General features: G+C 35.6%; 1 protein-coding gene across 3 annotated transcripts in view; it reads left to right on the forward strand.

Annotated features, from left to right (window-relative positions):
* Positions 1 to 334: 334 nt before the first annotated feature.
* LOC125646044 (probable syndecan) overlaps positions 335 to 16995 on the forward strand; it is an 89766-nt gene continuing 73105 nt past the window's right edge. For all 3 annotated transcript variants that reach the window (XM_048872158.2, XM_048872159.2, XM_056139564.1), the window contains exons 1-4: positions 335 to 1807; positions 6067 to 6114; positions 11691 to 11793; positions 14120 to 14356. In XM_048872158.2, the coding sequence (XP_048728115.2) occupies positions 1724 to 1807; positions 6067 to 6114; positions 11691 to 11793; positions 14120 to 14356 (472 nt within the window). In that variant the 5' untranslated portion in view covers positions 335 to 1723. The remainder of the gene's footprint in view (positions 1808 to 6066; positions 6115 to 11690; positions 11794 to 14119; positions 14357 to 16995) is intronic.

Consider the following 16995-nt stretch of genomic DNA (forward strand, 5'->3'; position numbering starts at 1 on the left):
ACCTTGTATAGATCTTATGTACATACCCCCCTTTCCAGAATGAAATTATTTTATACAGAACCAAAATGTTTCCAAATATGTTGTTATTGAAGCGGTTGAGAGTTATTCCCTTTTGCAGTATTTTGTAAATCAAGAAATCATTGTGTATAATTTAATTAACGTGTTAATTGATTAAAAGAAATTACAAGAATGAATGTTGTATGTATATAAATAAGATGAAAATGAATGTTTGGTTCAGATGAGCAAAGTAAGCTCAAAAATCGGATTCTTGCCTATAGAAAATTATGATTATTGACGTAAAGATTATTTATTTAGGAAAAAGGCCAGGTTGCTGGTGTGAATTGACGTGTTTAACTTCGTCGTGAGCGTCAGACCTGGTGTAAGTAGTTATCATAGTTTTAATATTGTTTGACGAGTGGGAAGTGATCACAGAGAGCCAAATTGACTACAGGTCATGTGGCTTATACTAGTGTTTGCGTAAGGCAAGTGCGGGTGATCAAGTGGCCAGCTACCAAGTGGCAAGTGCGGATGACCAAGTGGCAAGCTACCAAGTGGCAAGTGCGGGTGACCAAGTGGCAAGCTGCCAAGTGGTGTGAGTAAGCCAAGTGGCAAGCTGCCAAGTTGTGTGGGTAGCCAGGATTAAAATAGGCATAAGTGATTTCTCTCTGTTAATTATAGCACTAGGCAAGTGACACAAGCATATCTGTATATTCGAATTTGTTTTACACTTAGACAAGTGTCCATTATCTGTATATTTTGCATTCGTTATTATCCTTATAAGACTTGGGCAAACCAAGTACGATCCCAAGGAGATCGCTCGGGTCTCGCACGTTACATTATTTTTTGCTAGCGCGATTCACAGAATTTGCCTCAAATCCAAATCCGTTCATATTGACCATGAACAGCTAAAAAGTGATGTTCATTTCTTCACTATTTATTTGTGTGTGCGTGTTGTGTGTGTGTGTGTGTGTGCGCGCGCGTGTGTGAGGAACGATAACTCTGGGTAGAGACCAATCTCTAACTTAACATATCAAACTGTAATGATCATATCTAAGCAAATCAAACACTTGTCTGAATTTTATAAACGCAGAAGCTGGTAAATATGAGACACCTGAGCGAATTAAATTCATTCATCCAATAATACTAGAATAATCATGGAATTCGTTGTTTTGTGAACTTACTGTAAGATTTTAACCTTAACACTAAAACTTGTAAAATCATACTTTATAATGCAATAGGTAGAAATAAGTTTTGCCAAGAACGTTGACAGAGGTGTTGTTGCGCAGCGTAATACGCCCTCTGGTGAGAGATTGGGTAGAGACACACGAGAGAAGCGAGGTCAACAGGGTACCAATTTACACAACTGCATAAGGAACCAGTTTAGTTTGTATACGGAAATGACGTAATAAAAAAAATAGTGCACTTTGGCCACCAATATATAATGAAAAGTGAAGTTGACAGATGAATACCTTGAAAAACCACAAACAAAGGCGGAAATATAGTTTAATTATACATAATTTTTATATCACTTAAAGAAAAAGGGAAAATATTAAAAACTGCGGAGGAATCTATTAGCATAGTTCCGGAAACCATAATACTGGAAATGGAAATGAGTACTTAGCTGTATTTTCCTGTCTTAAGGGGATATCGAAAGTCTATTAAGAATCAGCAACATAAAAAAGGAGAGAAAAAAGAAAAAAGAATAATCTTGCCGATATCTGTTATGTATATTATCTTCAAGTTCATATTGGTAATAGGGCTCGTTTTGAGTTCCAAGACAGAAGGAAATAAGTTGAAGACGGTCCAGGTATGTTGAATTTCGCTTCTCCATTCCCATATTAGAAATTCACTTATATACAATAAACACCAATGGTATTTACTTGACCTATGTTGTGTATAGTATCCATAGACATATACTGTTGTTGATAATTAAGAAACACTTAAAAGTCAAACTTAACTCGTACATGATGCAGGACAAATCAGAAAACTGGGATCAAACCCCTCTGATCTAAATGAATAGATTGAAGTCTATCAATTTCGTTGATTGGGAAAATGCTTCAAGATTTTGACAATTTATTCCTTTTACATGTTTTGTTGAACATGTTAAAAGATTCCAAGACCACCCTCACTGCAATACAATAGCAATACAAGCTATATGACTGACGGTAAATAAATTGAAAAATAAAAATAATAAATAGAATAATATATTTCTAATTTAAGCATTAAATTTAACCACAGCATTAAGAATTGTTAAGGAGCACTATAACTGTTAAATGTTAAATAAGGAAAAATATGATAATAATAAAATAAATAATATATAGCAGTTTACAGTAAATAAGTTACAAGTTATACAAACAAAAAAGGTTTAGGAAGATGGAATAAAAATGAATCTTTCAAAAGACAGAACAAAAAGTAAAAATTAAACAAAAAGCAATAATTGGTAGTAATGCAGATGAAAGGCTGCAAAATTTGCATAATAGGAAACAGCTAGCAAACTAAAACAGTATATAATATATTTAAAAAAGAGATTTTTATTTAGCCATGCACCGCCACACCGTGTCCTAGACAGGAGCTGCATCTTCAGTTTTCCCCCCTCCAAGTGTCTATGAAAGTTCTAAATTGATTGAAGGAGGAGATTTTCCTTATATGGTTGGGTAAGGAGTTCCACAGTATGGCGGCTGCATAGCTGAAAGACCTTATACCATACCATTACCTAGTTGTTCTTGGTCTTGGAAGTTCCAAGGTCTTTTGGTATCTGAAATTATACCTCGTGTTTCTTAGCTGGACCAAGTCTTGTAGGAACAATGGACTTTGTTTATTTATAATTTTCAAAACTTCAAGGGCCATGGCTCTGACATACGCCTGGTTTTCAGTGAGGGAAGATTTGATTTATCTAATAGTTGATTATATGTACTAGTACTATGGTCTTCATAAATAAATCGTAGGGCTCGTTCTTGAATTTTTTCTAATTTTTTTTTTTTTTTTTTTTTTTACAATTTTGTTCACTACAAAAGTGCCATACCAGAGAACAATAACTAAAGTTTGACATGATAAAAGAATGGTAGATAGTGAGTTTACCCAATCTACAAAGATGTTTCCCTATACGCTTTATTACATTAATTGACGAGCTGCTTTCTTACAAATATTTGAAATATGGGAATTAAAATTCAGATTAAAATCAATAGTGACACCAAGCAGCTTCACTTCTTCCTCGCAGGCAAGAGTTGTACCATTTAAGTTAAAAGTTATGTTTTTATCATGTGTTTTTCTACTGAGAGAGATTGCTTGAAATTTTTCTGGGTTCCCCCTGCATTTTGTTTGCTGAAAACCAGTCCATGAGAATGCCACTTTAATTGTAGTAATTCCTATTTGTCATCTCCAAAGTGCATTGACTTCTGAGGTCACCAGTTCAGAATAATGCAGAAGAGAAGCACTGCACATGTGTCAGATTTGTAAAGAATTTAATATGCCAATTTTATGGAAAATTCGTTATAAAAATTTCATTTGAGTGGCACATTTGCATTTAGTTATTACTTTCTTACACTTACAATGCTTTTAAGCCTTTCATGAAATGATGTAATATTTTAAAACAAACGAAATGTGTACTTACGTTAGTATCCATCTTAATTGTATGACCTGGGTATTAGCAACCCGATTTTGTCTGGCAATCATTGTGTCCGAGAATATGACGATTGCATCTGAGGCTATGGAGGTTTATACGAAACGCTCTGACATTGCATGTATGCTCCAGCGTTTTCCCCTCTTACATAACTGGTACCATTCCTAATGCCAAAAAACATTGATTTTCCCCAATTTTGACACTAAAAATTACCAATTCACTTGCCGAAAAATAGGCTGCTGACATCATAATTTACTTAGTCTGAAACATTATATGAGTTAACTAAAATTTTCACTTCCGGTATGAAATCGAAAGTACATATCATGGCAGTGCACGTGTTGTAGAGCTACGACGATTCTAGAATGAGCCTACGATGATTCCTGATAGTTGAAATCAATTGCCAATACATTGGTCGAAAATTCTCAATTTGTTCGATTTTGAGACTCTATTTTTTTCCAATTGAATGGGTACCAGTACCAGTGGGTAGAGAAAAATACCGCCGATGCTCTCAAGCAATATTCCCTTGTTTAGGCCAAAAACAAAAATAGCTGAGTTTCCGCTAACATATGATATCAGGAAAAAAAAAATAGGGTAGGTTGGTAGGAAATAAAGTTTATCTTTTTAAGTTTTATTTTTTCATAGTATGCGAAAACATTGTAAACTCTAACAAGAAATTTACCGTACACCTATTAATCAATTATTATCTATTATTTCTATAACCATAAATGTCCTATTGAATTTTATACTTTCAAAATAATTAGGGTCCCGCATGAAATGCGGGAAGCCCTATAGTAATCACATTGTCCGTCCGTCTGTCTGTCCGTGAACACTTTCTTTGTGACACGATAACTCAAACAGTTTTTACCGTACCGTTTTCAAATTTTGTACAGAAATAATGTACAATAAGAGGAAGAAGTCTACAGATTTTGGGGTCATTTCACTCTGTCTGTCTGTATGGCCTGATCTTTGTTATTATGAACACTTTCTTTGTGACACAATAACTCAAAGAGTTTTCATTGTACAGTTTTCAAATTTTGTACAGAAATAATTTACAATAAGAGGAAGACACCTATAGATTTTGGGGTCATGTCACTTTGTCTGTCTGTATGTATGTATGTTATTATCTTTGTTATTATGAACACTTTCTTTGTGACACGATAACTCAAAGAGTTTTCATTGTACAGTTTTCAAATTTTGTACAGAAATACTTAACAATAAGAGGAAGACACCTATAGATTTTGGAGTCATGTCACTTTGTTTGTCTGTTTGAATGTCATCATCTTTCTTATTATGACTGTATTTATTTACCACTGTCTAAGGGAGATAATTCAATTTGAATTATGATATGCATTGTATTAATATATAGAAAATTTACAAGAAATAACTCTAGAACAGTGTGTATGTGTATATATTTGGTTTTTTTAATGTGATATAAAAAATGCTTGATATGACATGTATATTGATCAATTAACATGTCATTCCCAGTCAACAACTTTTGATCGGGATCGGAATACAGGAATGCTACAAGCAGTCAAACTTGCTGTCTGGAAACGATTTCTCAGGTTCACAATTCTAATGTGGTTGTCCTGTCGAGTACCTTTGCACTTCAATTTCTTCGAGTTAATATTGTTATTAATCTTTAAAAAGCATTTTTATGAGGAGTCTATGAAACAATGTTGATAATTATGGAGAGAAAAGGTATTGTTAAAGACTGTCCTATGACCTTTAAGAATATACATATAATGTTGGTATGGTTAGAATTTACATTGTACACAGATTTATTTGATACCAATGATAAAACAGTAATGCTCATATTTTAATAGAAAAAAAGATTTGAAAACAATAACCTTGAAATGATCCAGTATCAGAGATGTGCACAGAAGGAAAATCTTTAAATATGGGCCAAAGTACCTCAGGTGAGCGATATGGCCCATGGGCCTCTTGTTTACCTTGTGACCTTGTATCATGGCTATGTCATGTGCCTTGGGGGCTAAGTTGAGGCCACATTATTTGGTCAAAATTTTTCATGGGATTAAAGATTGAAAGAAAAACCTTTCAAATATCACAACAGCAGGGCTAAGTTGACTCATTTGAGCAATGTGGCCCATGGACCTCTTGTTGGAAAATTCGAAATATTGTTTTAGCTTTGGTATATAGAAAGTATAAACATTTGTGCATAATATCGTTAATTTTCTTCTACTTAGAATAACCTCGCATGAAACCTGAATTTCATTGGGGGCTATGAAATTGTAAAGGTGTGTATAGAATTCAGAGAAAAATGATGTTCTCGCTATCACCTGAAACTTTCCTGCTAGTACTGTTTTGACTATTGTTTTAAAAGGCTCATGGGCCTATGATATTTGATGACTTTTCTATGGCCAAAAGGTAGGGCTTTAACCTTGAATTGAATGAATATTTCTAAATTCAGTTAAATTTGTTGTTTTCAGAACATTGGTCTGCAGATATCCGGTGATGGAACACTGGATATAGACAATGTAAGTCATTTTCTTCAGTAAATTACATATCTGTCGGGAGCATTCAGTAAATTACATATCTTTCGGGAGCATTCAGTAAATTACATATCTGTTGGGAGCATTCAGTAAATCACATATCTGTCGGGAGCATTCAGTAAATTACATATCTGTCGGGAGCATTCAGTAAATTACATATCTTTGAAAAAAGAGAGAAGTATTTATTTATAAGTTTGCAAGGAAACCTATAAGATTAGTTCTTGAATTATTCAGAACTTTTCACAAATTTGTTCTTAACCAGTTATTCCTGAACATTCTTAAAGGACATATCGCATGTTTCCATTTACAGTATAAGTATTCAAAATTATATGCATTTTGTCCTTCTTATGCTTATAGTAATTAATTCCAATATAGTTAGTTCACCGAAATATTGTGATAAATAGCCACAATACGGATTTAAATCTAAGCCATGATTTCAAAAAGTCTCGTTAATTAGTTGGGTAGTCACGTGGTACAGTGACGTCACATGCGCCACGCCCTTCGACGATCAACTGATTGTGAAAGTAGTGCGAGATATTATTAAAAACTCCGCTTTTAGTGGCAACATTTAAATTGATGTTGACACCAGTCTTATGTTTTATCCACCAGTGCATACAAATAGCAATGTAAATACCCAAATATAGCGAGGAAAGCGAGTATGAAATCAGCAATATTACAAGTAAATAATGTTTATATGGGTCACTGTCTACACACTATTTGGTAATGTTATTCCTTTATACATCTGTAATTGCATTGTTTTTCTAAATAAATAGTGCAATTAATATTTATTATTGGATAAGACAAATTATGATACATTACATTGTTGACAACTAGGCCTAGCTACTGTCATGGGTGCATTTAGGAGGGGGGGGGGGAGGGGAGGGGAGGGGACCATGCACACAAATCAATAAAAATAATCAAAGAACAAGGTACGTTTTGGGCCGAAATATGCAGCGTTTTTAAACTCAATAAAACTTAACTGGGCTAAAAGCCTTGGATCTGCACAATTCAATGGTATATAATTTATTTATGTATATTTAAAGTATCAAATAAAAATTCTATGCTGAAAATGGCGTTCTTATATACAAAGCGTCATTTTCTTCTAACCCAACGTCGTAGTGTACGGGAGTGCATTTGCAATTTGTTATTCAGTGTAAATTGGCTTTAATGCGTTTGTTATCTATTTGGTATTGAGTTTACCCATTTAAAGAAAATAAAAACATAAGGTAGATAAAAAATTAGATAGATAACTTCTCGAAAACAATCTATATAAAACTGATTATGTGCATACATGTATATCACATGGCGTGATTTAATGAGATTTTCGTCAAAACAATTGTCAATAAAATGAAAGTAAAATGGAACAAAATCGCAACAAATGCATGTCATGCTAGTCATCATTATCAGACATGTTTAACACACCAGCGACGTCATCTACAAATGCGCAGCCCAGTCACGTACATCCTGCACGTGTTTCTGTTGGTGTCTTTTAAAAATACACACACTCAAATTTTTTTTTTATTTACTTTACAAAATGCTCATGTTTACATATAGTACATTGAGAAATAAATGAGAGAGAAAGAGAGAGTATACCAGAGGTGAGATCAGGTGCCTAGGAGCTAGGAGTAAGCATCCCTAGTTGACCGGTCACACCTGCCGTGAGCCGTATATCTTGAACAGGTAAACGAAGTTATCTGTTGTCAAAATCAGTGTGCCAAGAACGGCCAAACAATCGGCATGAAACACGTCAGACAGCATTTGATCCAATAACATAAACACTTGTAAAACAAATCAAAGAAAAAAGGTTAAGAAAAAAAGATTTGATAATGTTAGCTGTTTCATGTCACGAAAAAAAAAGAATACAATTAGCAAAATTTCATAAACAGTCAAAAGTTATTCTTCTGATGGACTCTCTGAACCGCTATTAGATTCATCAATAACACGTGTGGCATCATCGAGGTGTTTCGCCCAATTTCGAACATCCTTCACGGGTTTAGACTTGTGCCTGGCATATGTTAAGTACCATAGCACGCTAGTAATGTGCGCACAGCAGCCAACAACTCTGGACCCAGCCTGGCATTTACAATACCACAAAGTAATCGCTCCCTCACTGTGGTGAATCGATCCAGAAGTACTTTTTGGAAGATACTTGCCAACTTTGAATTTTTGCCCCAATTATGTTTGGTATATCTTCTGTAATAAGGATATCGTATGCACCATCTTCCTGTACGTGCTCGTGTGTGTATGCTTTGGCCATCTTTACCTGGTATGTTCCTAACGTGATGTTGCGGATCTCATCTTCAGATAGAATTGAAAAATCAGAGGCAACATCATTTGCATCCAACACTCTCCATGATGAAGACCTTTTGTCCCACCCCTCCTTTTCCACGTGTTCTTGTAGATCATTTCCTCTAGCTGCGTGACAAGTGAAGCATCTTCAATGCGATCCTCATCTTCTTCAGTTGCTCCTGTGTTCAACGGGGACAATATTTGTTGGAAATGGCTGCAACTACACGGACATAATCGTCTCTGAATGGAATTTGTGTGTTTGATACACTTCCATCTCTTTATTCAACCGTTAGCAGACTCTGCTACCCATCGTACCTTCAAAGATAGGAATTTGCATGAAACATAATTATACATATGTGTACAGTAGACGCACAAAATTCAACATTTTTATTGGAATATCAATGTTCTTGGGGGAAAATGAACTGTTTGAGTCCTCGGTAGTATGTTGCTTTGCACCTTGCAGGAAACATGGCATCTCCATCCGAATATCGATGTCATCCAACATGTCAGCATAGTCCCTAAAGCCGCAATCTATGATGAATATGTCTCCATCATTTAACCAGTTCTTCATTTCTTCCGCATTTCTCTTTATCATGTGTTGTAAAATACCAGCGTCATTGTTTTTCGAATCCGATAAATATGGACCAAGGACTGACACAATATATTCGTCTGTGGAAACAACCATCAGAGGCCTGTGTTTATGCAGACTATAGGAACATCTTGAAAAGATAAAATCGGTCGTTAACTTCTGGATGTAAATGTATGTCCCATCTAAACTAGCAAAGCTGGGATGGACTTTGTCAAACTAGGTGAAAACAATTCCTGCATCAGTGGCCTTGTATGCTGAGCTATGACGTCATCGTGAGAGACATGTCTGAATTCTAAGTTGTTTGGTACAAAGTTCTTCATAAGGGAACGTCTTGCTGAAGAAACGGCTCTGCGTACCTACATATAAAAACATAAATTTTTTCAAATAAAATGATTCTCTGTTTCAAAATGGACGCAGTCGAGTTGAAAAATGCACCCCCAATGTATAAATCCTGGGTATGGCGACATTTCGGCTTTAGGACAAGTGATAAGAGTGTTGCTTTATGTTAAACGTTTTTACATTATGTAGAATTTATTTGCAGAGAGCAATAAATACAACGAAACATAAAAAAATCTTAGCATTATAAAGAATTTGGTACATGCTATTGTATTGAATCAAAAATCATCGAATCGAGACTAAAGTATCGAAAATCGAATCGAGAAGGTACTGTATCGTTTCACCCCTAGTATCCATACCCCCCTCCCTTTTTCCCTTAGTGTACAACATGTACCTATTCTACAGTGTAGAATAGGTACATGTTGTACACTAAGGGAAAAAGGGAGGGGGTTATGGATACACAGAGCATGTATTTAAAAATAACAACAGCTAATTATAACTTTTTTTCAGATTTTTCATGTTTCTGTTCTGCATTACATCTAATAAATACTGTATTTTCATCAGTCAAATCAATGAACCTCGCCATTACGTAAACAAAGTAGCAGACCGAGAACCACATGACTTACATAGGCATTAGAAATAAAGCAGACTATTGCCCGGTCAACAGTTCGTAAAACTGTTGACTGGTCAATAGAACATGAGTGTGAGAATTGGTTTAACAGTAAAATTGTTACTTTTAAATCGTATTAGTTTTATATAAGAAATCTTTTTAGGTGCATAACAATATACAGTTATTGACTGAGTTCGAGGACAACAGCTGTTTTGTTTGACCCGAAGGCGTAGGCTGAGGGCAACAGATTGGTTTGAGGGTCAAACAAAACAGCTGTTGTCCAAGGACATAGTCTACAACTGATTTGTTTTACACTTTCTTTAATGTTAATTGTTTTTTTCTCAATGCACATGTTTTGTTGACTTGGAACTTGGAAGAGGACAGTGTGATTGCGTACATTTGTCACCATGTCCTTTAATTTAAAAGAAAACATTATCCAATATCCTAATTGATAATTATATTTTTCAGGTTTCTGCTCTGCTTTTCATCTAATAAATTCTGTATTTCATTATCAGTTAAATCAGTGGACCTCGCCATTACGTAAAGTACGTAAAGAAAGCAACAGACTTAAGAATCACGTGACTTGCATAGCCAATAGAAATCGAGCAGACTATTGCCCGGTCAACAGTTCATAAACTGTTGACCGGTCAATAGTCCACGAGAGTGAGAGTTGGTTCAACAATTAAAATGTTGGTTCTAAATTGTATAAGTTTTATATAGAAAAAAAATGAAGGTATTAACAATTTAAACTATTTGAGTCAGTGATTGGGAAGGCCAAAATGGCCTATGGGACTATGGCCCCATAGTTCAAGTTTTCAATGGGCCATTTTCAGATTTAATGGGCCATCAACATATTTCAATAAATAGCAAATGTGCAGTGGAACATTATTGTTTTAATTGAAACTCTGAACCATGACCACAATCTTTTCCATCGCTCTTGAAAATGTTTTTACTTTGTTTCAATGTCCCCTTCTCAAACGTATCATTGCTTATAACGACATTGGTATTTGAAGACGGTCTCTCGATTTTTTTCCATTATTTGTTTTTTTTTTTTTTTCACTTTCTGTCGTTTCTATATCTGTCCTTGGACTTCCGAAACTTAAACACTAGAGTATAAGCATGAGAAGACGTGATGAGATGTGATGTAAGAGGAAATAGGTTATTGGTTATCTATTTTGATTTATATTGCTTCAACCAATGAGATTGGGTGTATCAGAATACATAGGAATTAAAAATGAATGCACAAAAAATAAGTAAGTCGTACCCAATTCATCCTAGAGAAAAAAAAACCCCGTAAGTTACAATCGATAATGAATGCGCAGTTTGGCGCATGGATTAGATAATTTAATGCGCCAATTTTCACCTGAATGGGACTATATGGCGCAGGGCGCATGACCTTCCCAATCACTGTTGAGTTCATTATTGTTTTTGTCAGACTCATCTCTCACAAAAGAGCTAGCTTATTTGAGCCTGAATGTTTTCTGCTACAGTTTATCTCTGATGCATTTAAAATAAGTAAACTGTACAGGTCAAGATTGATGTATTAATAACTGAACCCAATTTTAAAAGAAGGTATTGAACCAAAGATTGAAGCATTAATAAATCAAAGATAGAATTAAGCTTTTATATATTGAAAAGTATCAATATTTCATTGAACCGTTTCAGCCCTAGTTATTTCCTTGATTGTTATTGATGAGGCTAATGCAGCAAATTAAGTTATTCAATGACCCATTTCAGGGAAGTGGAGTTGGTCCCACCTTTACGGATGATGAAGATCTTGGGGATGATTTCTCTGGAGAATTGTCAGGATCTGGACACATAACTACAAAATTTCATCTTGGTAAATATGAACTTAAAGGAAAAATCTTTAAAAGAACTGCGAATCATAGTGTTGTTTTGCAGCCTACCTTCTTGTCAATTTTTAGCTCACCTGAGCTCAAGTGAACTATTCTGATCACCTGTTGTCCGTCATGTCCTGTCCATCTGTAAACTTTTCACATTTTCATCTTCTCCAGAACCACTTGGCCAATTTCAATCAAACTTGGTACACATCATCCATGGGTGAAGGGGATTCAAGTGTGTTCAAATCAAGGGCTAGCTTATTTGAGCCTGAATGTTTTCTGCCTCAGTTTATCTCTGATGCATTTAAAATTAGTAAACTGTACAGGTCAAGATTGAAGTGGAGATAATCACCAAAATGCAAAAATAAGGTGGGGGTCATTAAAAAATCTTCTACCTAAGAACCACTTGATTAAAACCTCTAACTCAATGGCCAACTTGATCGCCTCGTTGAGATTCATTGGTATTGATTGCTTTAAATATGCTAGTTTCTGTCTTCTCGAGCTAGCTCTCTTTCTTTTGTACCTTATAGAGCTCTGTCTGACTGGGAGTTGCGAGCCTGTCCTCTAGTACTTTTACAAGTTCCTTATATTCATGTGTCTTTCCCAGAGCTCGAAATGATCAATGGCCCAGGTTTGGGGCCAGTAAACTATGAATTTGGGCTAGTGATTTGTAAGGAGCATGTGCCCTTGGGGCAAGTTACTTTTAATACTAATCAAAATTTCTCAATGATCGGGTTAGTATATATCAGAGTTCTTGAAAACTTTTCTCTGTCAGACATTTGGACACTGGGAATCTTGTCGGATGAACAATTTTTTATTGACCTAAACAATTTTGCAGAATCTTAAATAATTCATTTACATAAAATTAAACAATTAATGAATTGAATTGCATTGAATTTTTCTTAGAAATTGACTTTGTTTTACCTTTTCAAGTAAATCCTTAGATTTTTAGGACCCCGTATGAAATACCAGAGCCCTATAGTAATCACATTGTCTGATTTTAACCTGGGGGCCATGATCTTAACAAACTTGAATCTGCACTATGTCAGGAAGCTTTCATGTAAATGTATACTATCGTGGCCCCAAACCTACTCCTGGGGGCCATGATTTTAACAAGCTTGAATTTGCACTATGTCAGGAAGCTTTCATATAAATATGTACCTTTCTGGCCCAGTGGTTCATGAGAAGATTTTCAAAGATTTCCTATATATTTTTATGTAAAACTTTGATCCCCTATTGTGGTCCCAGTGTGCGAAATTAACCATGGACTGATAGACAATGTCTATAGAAAATCGAGTCGGTCTATAACGATCGTAATAGCTATAGACCAACTTGTCTATAGGAATTCTGAGTAAAAAACTGGTTCCCCGCCACTTATTAAAATATATGAAAAGCAATCGGTGCACGCCCTGGAATCAAACGGAAAGTGCATGGTCAGTACAAGTTCCAGCAAGGCTAAAGTCGCAGAAAATAATGAGAAAACGAAACATAGTAGAAGTGACTTACATGAAGAATCAGACAGTGAAACTGAGCTGGAACAAAATAAAAAAGAAAACGAAATTCTAATTGAAAAGCTTGTGCATGAAATTGAAAAAGAATATAATTAAAGTATGAACAAATCACAAAATTGAATTTGTGTCTATTATTTATTTTTTAATAACAACACAGTTTGACCCTCTCTATTCCTATATTTACATTTATTTGTAAATTTTATAGAATAGACGATGTCAAATTTTAATAAGAGAAAAATTTTGTAACGAGCCCATGATTACCATGAATATTGCATGTTAAATTTCGGTCTACAGGAATTTGTTGTGGTCTATAGGAAATGAAATGACTATGGACCGAAAGTCTATAGGACCTTAAAGTTACTTTCGCACACTGTGGTCCCACACTACCCCCGGGGGTCATGATTTCAACAAATTTGAATCTGCACTATGTCAGGAAGCTTTCATGTAAATTTCAGCTCTTCTGCCCCAATGGTTCTTGAAAAGATTTTAAATGACCTCACCCTATTTTTGTGATTATCTTCTCTTTGAAGGGGGCATGGCCCTTCATTTGAATAAACTTAAAACCCTTCACCCAAGGATGCTTTGTGCCAAGTTTGGTTTAAATTGGCCCAGTGGTTCTATGGAGAAGACGTCGAAAATGTAAAAAGTTTACAGACAGACGACCGAAACAGGCGATCAGAAAAGCTCAATTGAGGTTTCAGCTCAGATGAGCTAAAAATACAATGACATCTTGCGGAAATGAAGTCCCACGAATAGAAAATAATTTACAGTATTTATAAATATTACAGTAGTCAACAATACATATTTTTTTCAGATTTGTCTACAGTTCTTACCACTACTCGTTCCCTGACTGCTTGTGAACAGCTCAGATTATCTACAGAAAACACTACATCAGATGTTTATAGACCAAAATGCACAATTAATGGAGAGTATGAGTCTCTACAGTGTCATCAGAGAATGTTTAACAAAGAGTGCTGGTGTGTTGACAGATCTGGAGATGAAATAACGGGCTCAAAAATGATGCAACCAAATGTTCCAGATTGTATTTCAGGTATACTTTAAAAGCATTTGAACAATTACAGTATTCCGCAATACTCAGAGTTCTTGAAAACCTTTTTTCTCTGTCAAACATTTGGACAGATAACACTGGTAATTTCATAAGCCCAAAGAATGTTTTATTGGCATGAACAATTTCATGGAATTATAAGTAACAAAATACAATGAAGTTGAAAGAATGAATAGAAATTTAATCAAATTCAGTTCCATTAATTTTTAGGTCACCTGAATCATTCAGGTGACCTATTGCTATCTGTTTTTGTCCGTCGTCGTTCGTCGTGCGTTAACATTTGAACATTTTCAGCTTCTTCTCTGAAACCCCTGAACCAATTTCAACCAATTTTGGCATATAGCATCTGTGGGTGGAGGGAAACAAAAATTGTGAAATTCGTGGTCCCTGCCCCCCTGGGGCCTGAGGGGTGGGGCAAAAACCATCAAAATGAGTGTAATTTTAAAAAATCTTCTTCTTTACTCCTGGACATAAAGAAGCCAAACTGTGGGCATAATTATAATGAGTGTTGAGCCCTCTACCAAAATTGTGAAATTCATGGCCCCTGGGGCAGGGGTTCTTGTATTAGGGTGGGGCTCTATTGGTCATATAGTGAAAATGTAGAAATTCTTTGAAAATCTTCTTCTCTGTCTCTGGGTATTAAGTAGACAAACTAATAGCATGGTAATGATGAGCAAGGATGCCTCTTTAAAAATTGTGAAATTCATGGCCCCTGGATCAGGGGTTCTGGTGTGTTAGGGTGGGGCTCTATTGGTCATATAGTGAAAATGTAGAAATTCTTTGAAAATCTTCTTCTCTGTCTCTGGGTATTAAGTAGACACACTAATAGCATGGTAATGATGAGCAAGGATGCCTCTTTAAAAATTGTGAAATTCATGGCCCCTGAATCAGGGGTTCTGGTGCTAGGGTGGGGCTCTATAAGTCATATAGTGAAAATGCATTATTTCTTTGAAAATCTTCTCTGTCCTTGGGTATTAAGTAGACAAACCAATAGCATGGTTATGATGAGCAAGGATGCCTCTTTCAAAATTGTGAAATTCATGGCCCCTGGGTCAGGGGTTCTGGTATTAGGGTGGGGCCCTATTGATCATATAGTGAAAATGCATTTTATTTCTTTGAAAATCTTCTCCTCTGCTGCTGGGTATTAAGTAGACAAACTAATAGTATGATAATGATGATCAAGGATGCTTCTTTCAAAACTGAAATTTATGGCCCCTGGGTCAGGGGTTCTGGTGCAAAGGCAGGGCTGATTGATTATATAGTGAAAATGCAATATTTCTTTGAAAATCTTCTGTTTTTGTCCGTCGTCGTTCGTCGTGCGTCATGCGTTAACATTTGAACATTTTCAGCTTCTTCTCTGAAACCCCTGAACCAATTTCAACCAATTTTGGCATATAGCATCTGTGGGTGGAGGGGAACAAAAATTGTGAAATTCGTGGTCCCTGCCCCCCTGGGGCCTGAGGGGTGGGGCAAAAACCATCAAAATGAGTGTAATTTTAAAAAATCTTCTTTACTCCTGGACATCAAGAAGCCAAACTGTGGGCATAATTATAATGAGTGTTGAGCCCTCTACCAAAATTGTGAAATTCATGGCCCCTGGGGCAGGGGTTCTTGTGTTAGGGTGGGGCTCTATTGGTCATATAGTGAAAATGTAGAAATTCTTTGAAAATCTTCTTATATTGGTTTTATCTAAGGAGTAAATAACCCTTTTCTTTATGATGTCTCAGACCTAGGTTTTTTAAAAAGGATTATTGATTGAACATAAAAATGACACATGTACTTCATGACCACATAGCTATTCAATGTTTCTTACATCCAAAAGTAAAATTCTTATATTTAAACACAAACCTAATTCAAACATTGGAAGGTTGTTACATGATACTCAGGTGACCTATAAGGCCCCTGGGCCTCTTGTTCTGTTGTACATCTTCTCATTGTATTCATATTCTGAAATCAAATCAAAATCTCAATTTCAATCAAATTCAATTGCAATGCAATCTGGTAGTTCTCATAAATATACCAAACGAAATGTCATGCGGATGTGACCCTCTATATGTTGACTTCAGATCCTTGTGTAGTGCTATACGTGAGCAGATCATAGGATATGATTTCAGTCAGATTGAAAATGGTAGGAAAACCCCTGTAAAGCAAACTGAACTGACTATAGCTTTCTTTTTATGTTCAGTATATTAGGCCAGAATTAAAAAGGAGTTTGTTTGCCATCGCGCGACCGACCCATTTTTAACCCCCCGACTGGAAAGTTTTTAATGACATATAATTTCGGCCATGTTTTTTTTTCCACTCGATTTTCCGATTTCTGTTTTTCTTTCAAGTTCCTATCCACGTTTGGTTCATCTTCACATGTCAACGGTTATTGATTCGTTACCTCGCACCATGCTCGCATCAGTCACCATTCAAAACACGGGTTTGGGACAGGGGATGACGCAATAAGCTAAAATTAAATCATCCAATGAGATTCCTCGTTTAAGATGCAAGTTTGGAAAGAGCAAAATCAGAAAGTAAACAATGGTCTTTGTGGGGTACTTTTCTTAACATCAAGAACATTGCGTGTTGTTTTTGTAACGAGGTAACTAATCAATAGCCCTTGACTTGTGAAGATGCGT

The sequence above is a fragment of the Ostrea edulis genome, chromosome 6 (assembly GCF_947568905.1).
Source record: "Ostrea edulis chromosome 6, xbOstEdul1.1, whole genome shotgun sequence".
NCBI lineage: Eukaryota > Metazoa > Mollusca > Bivalvia > Ostreida > Ostreidae > Ostrea > Ostrea edulis.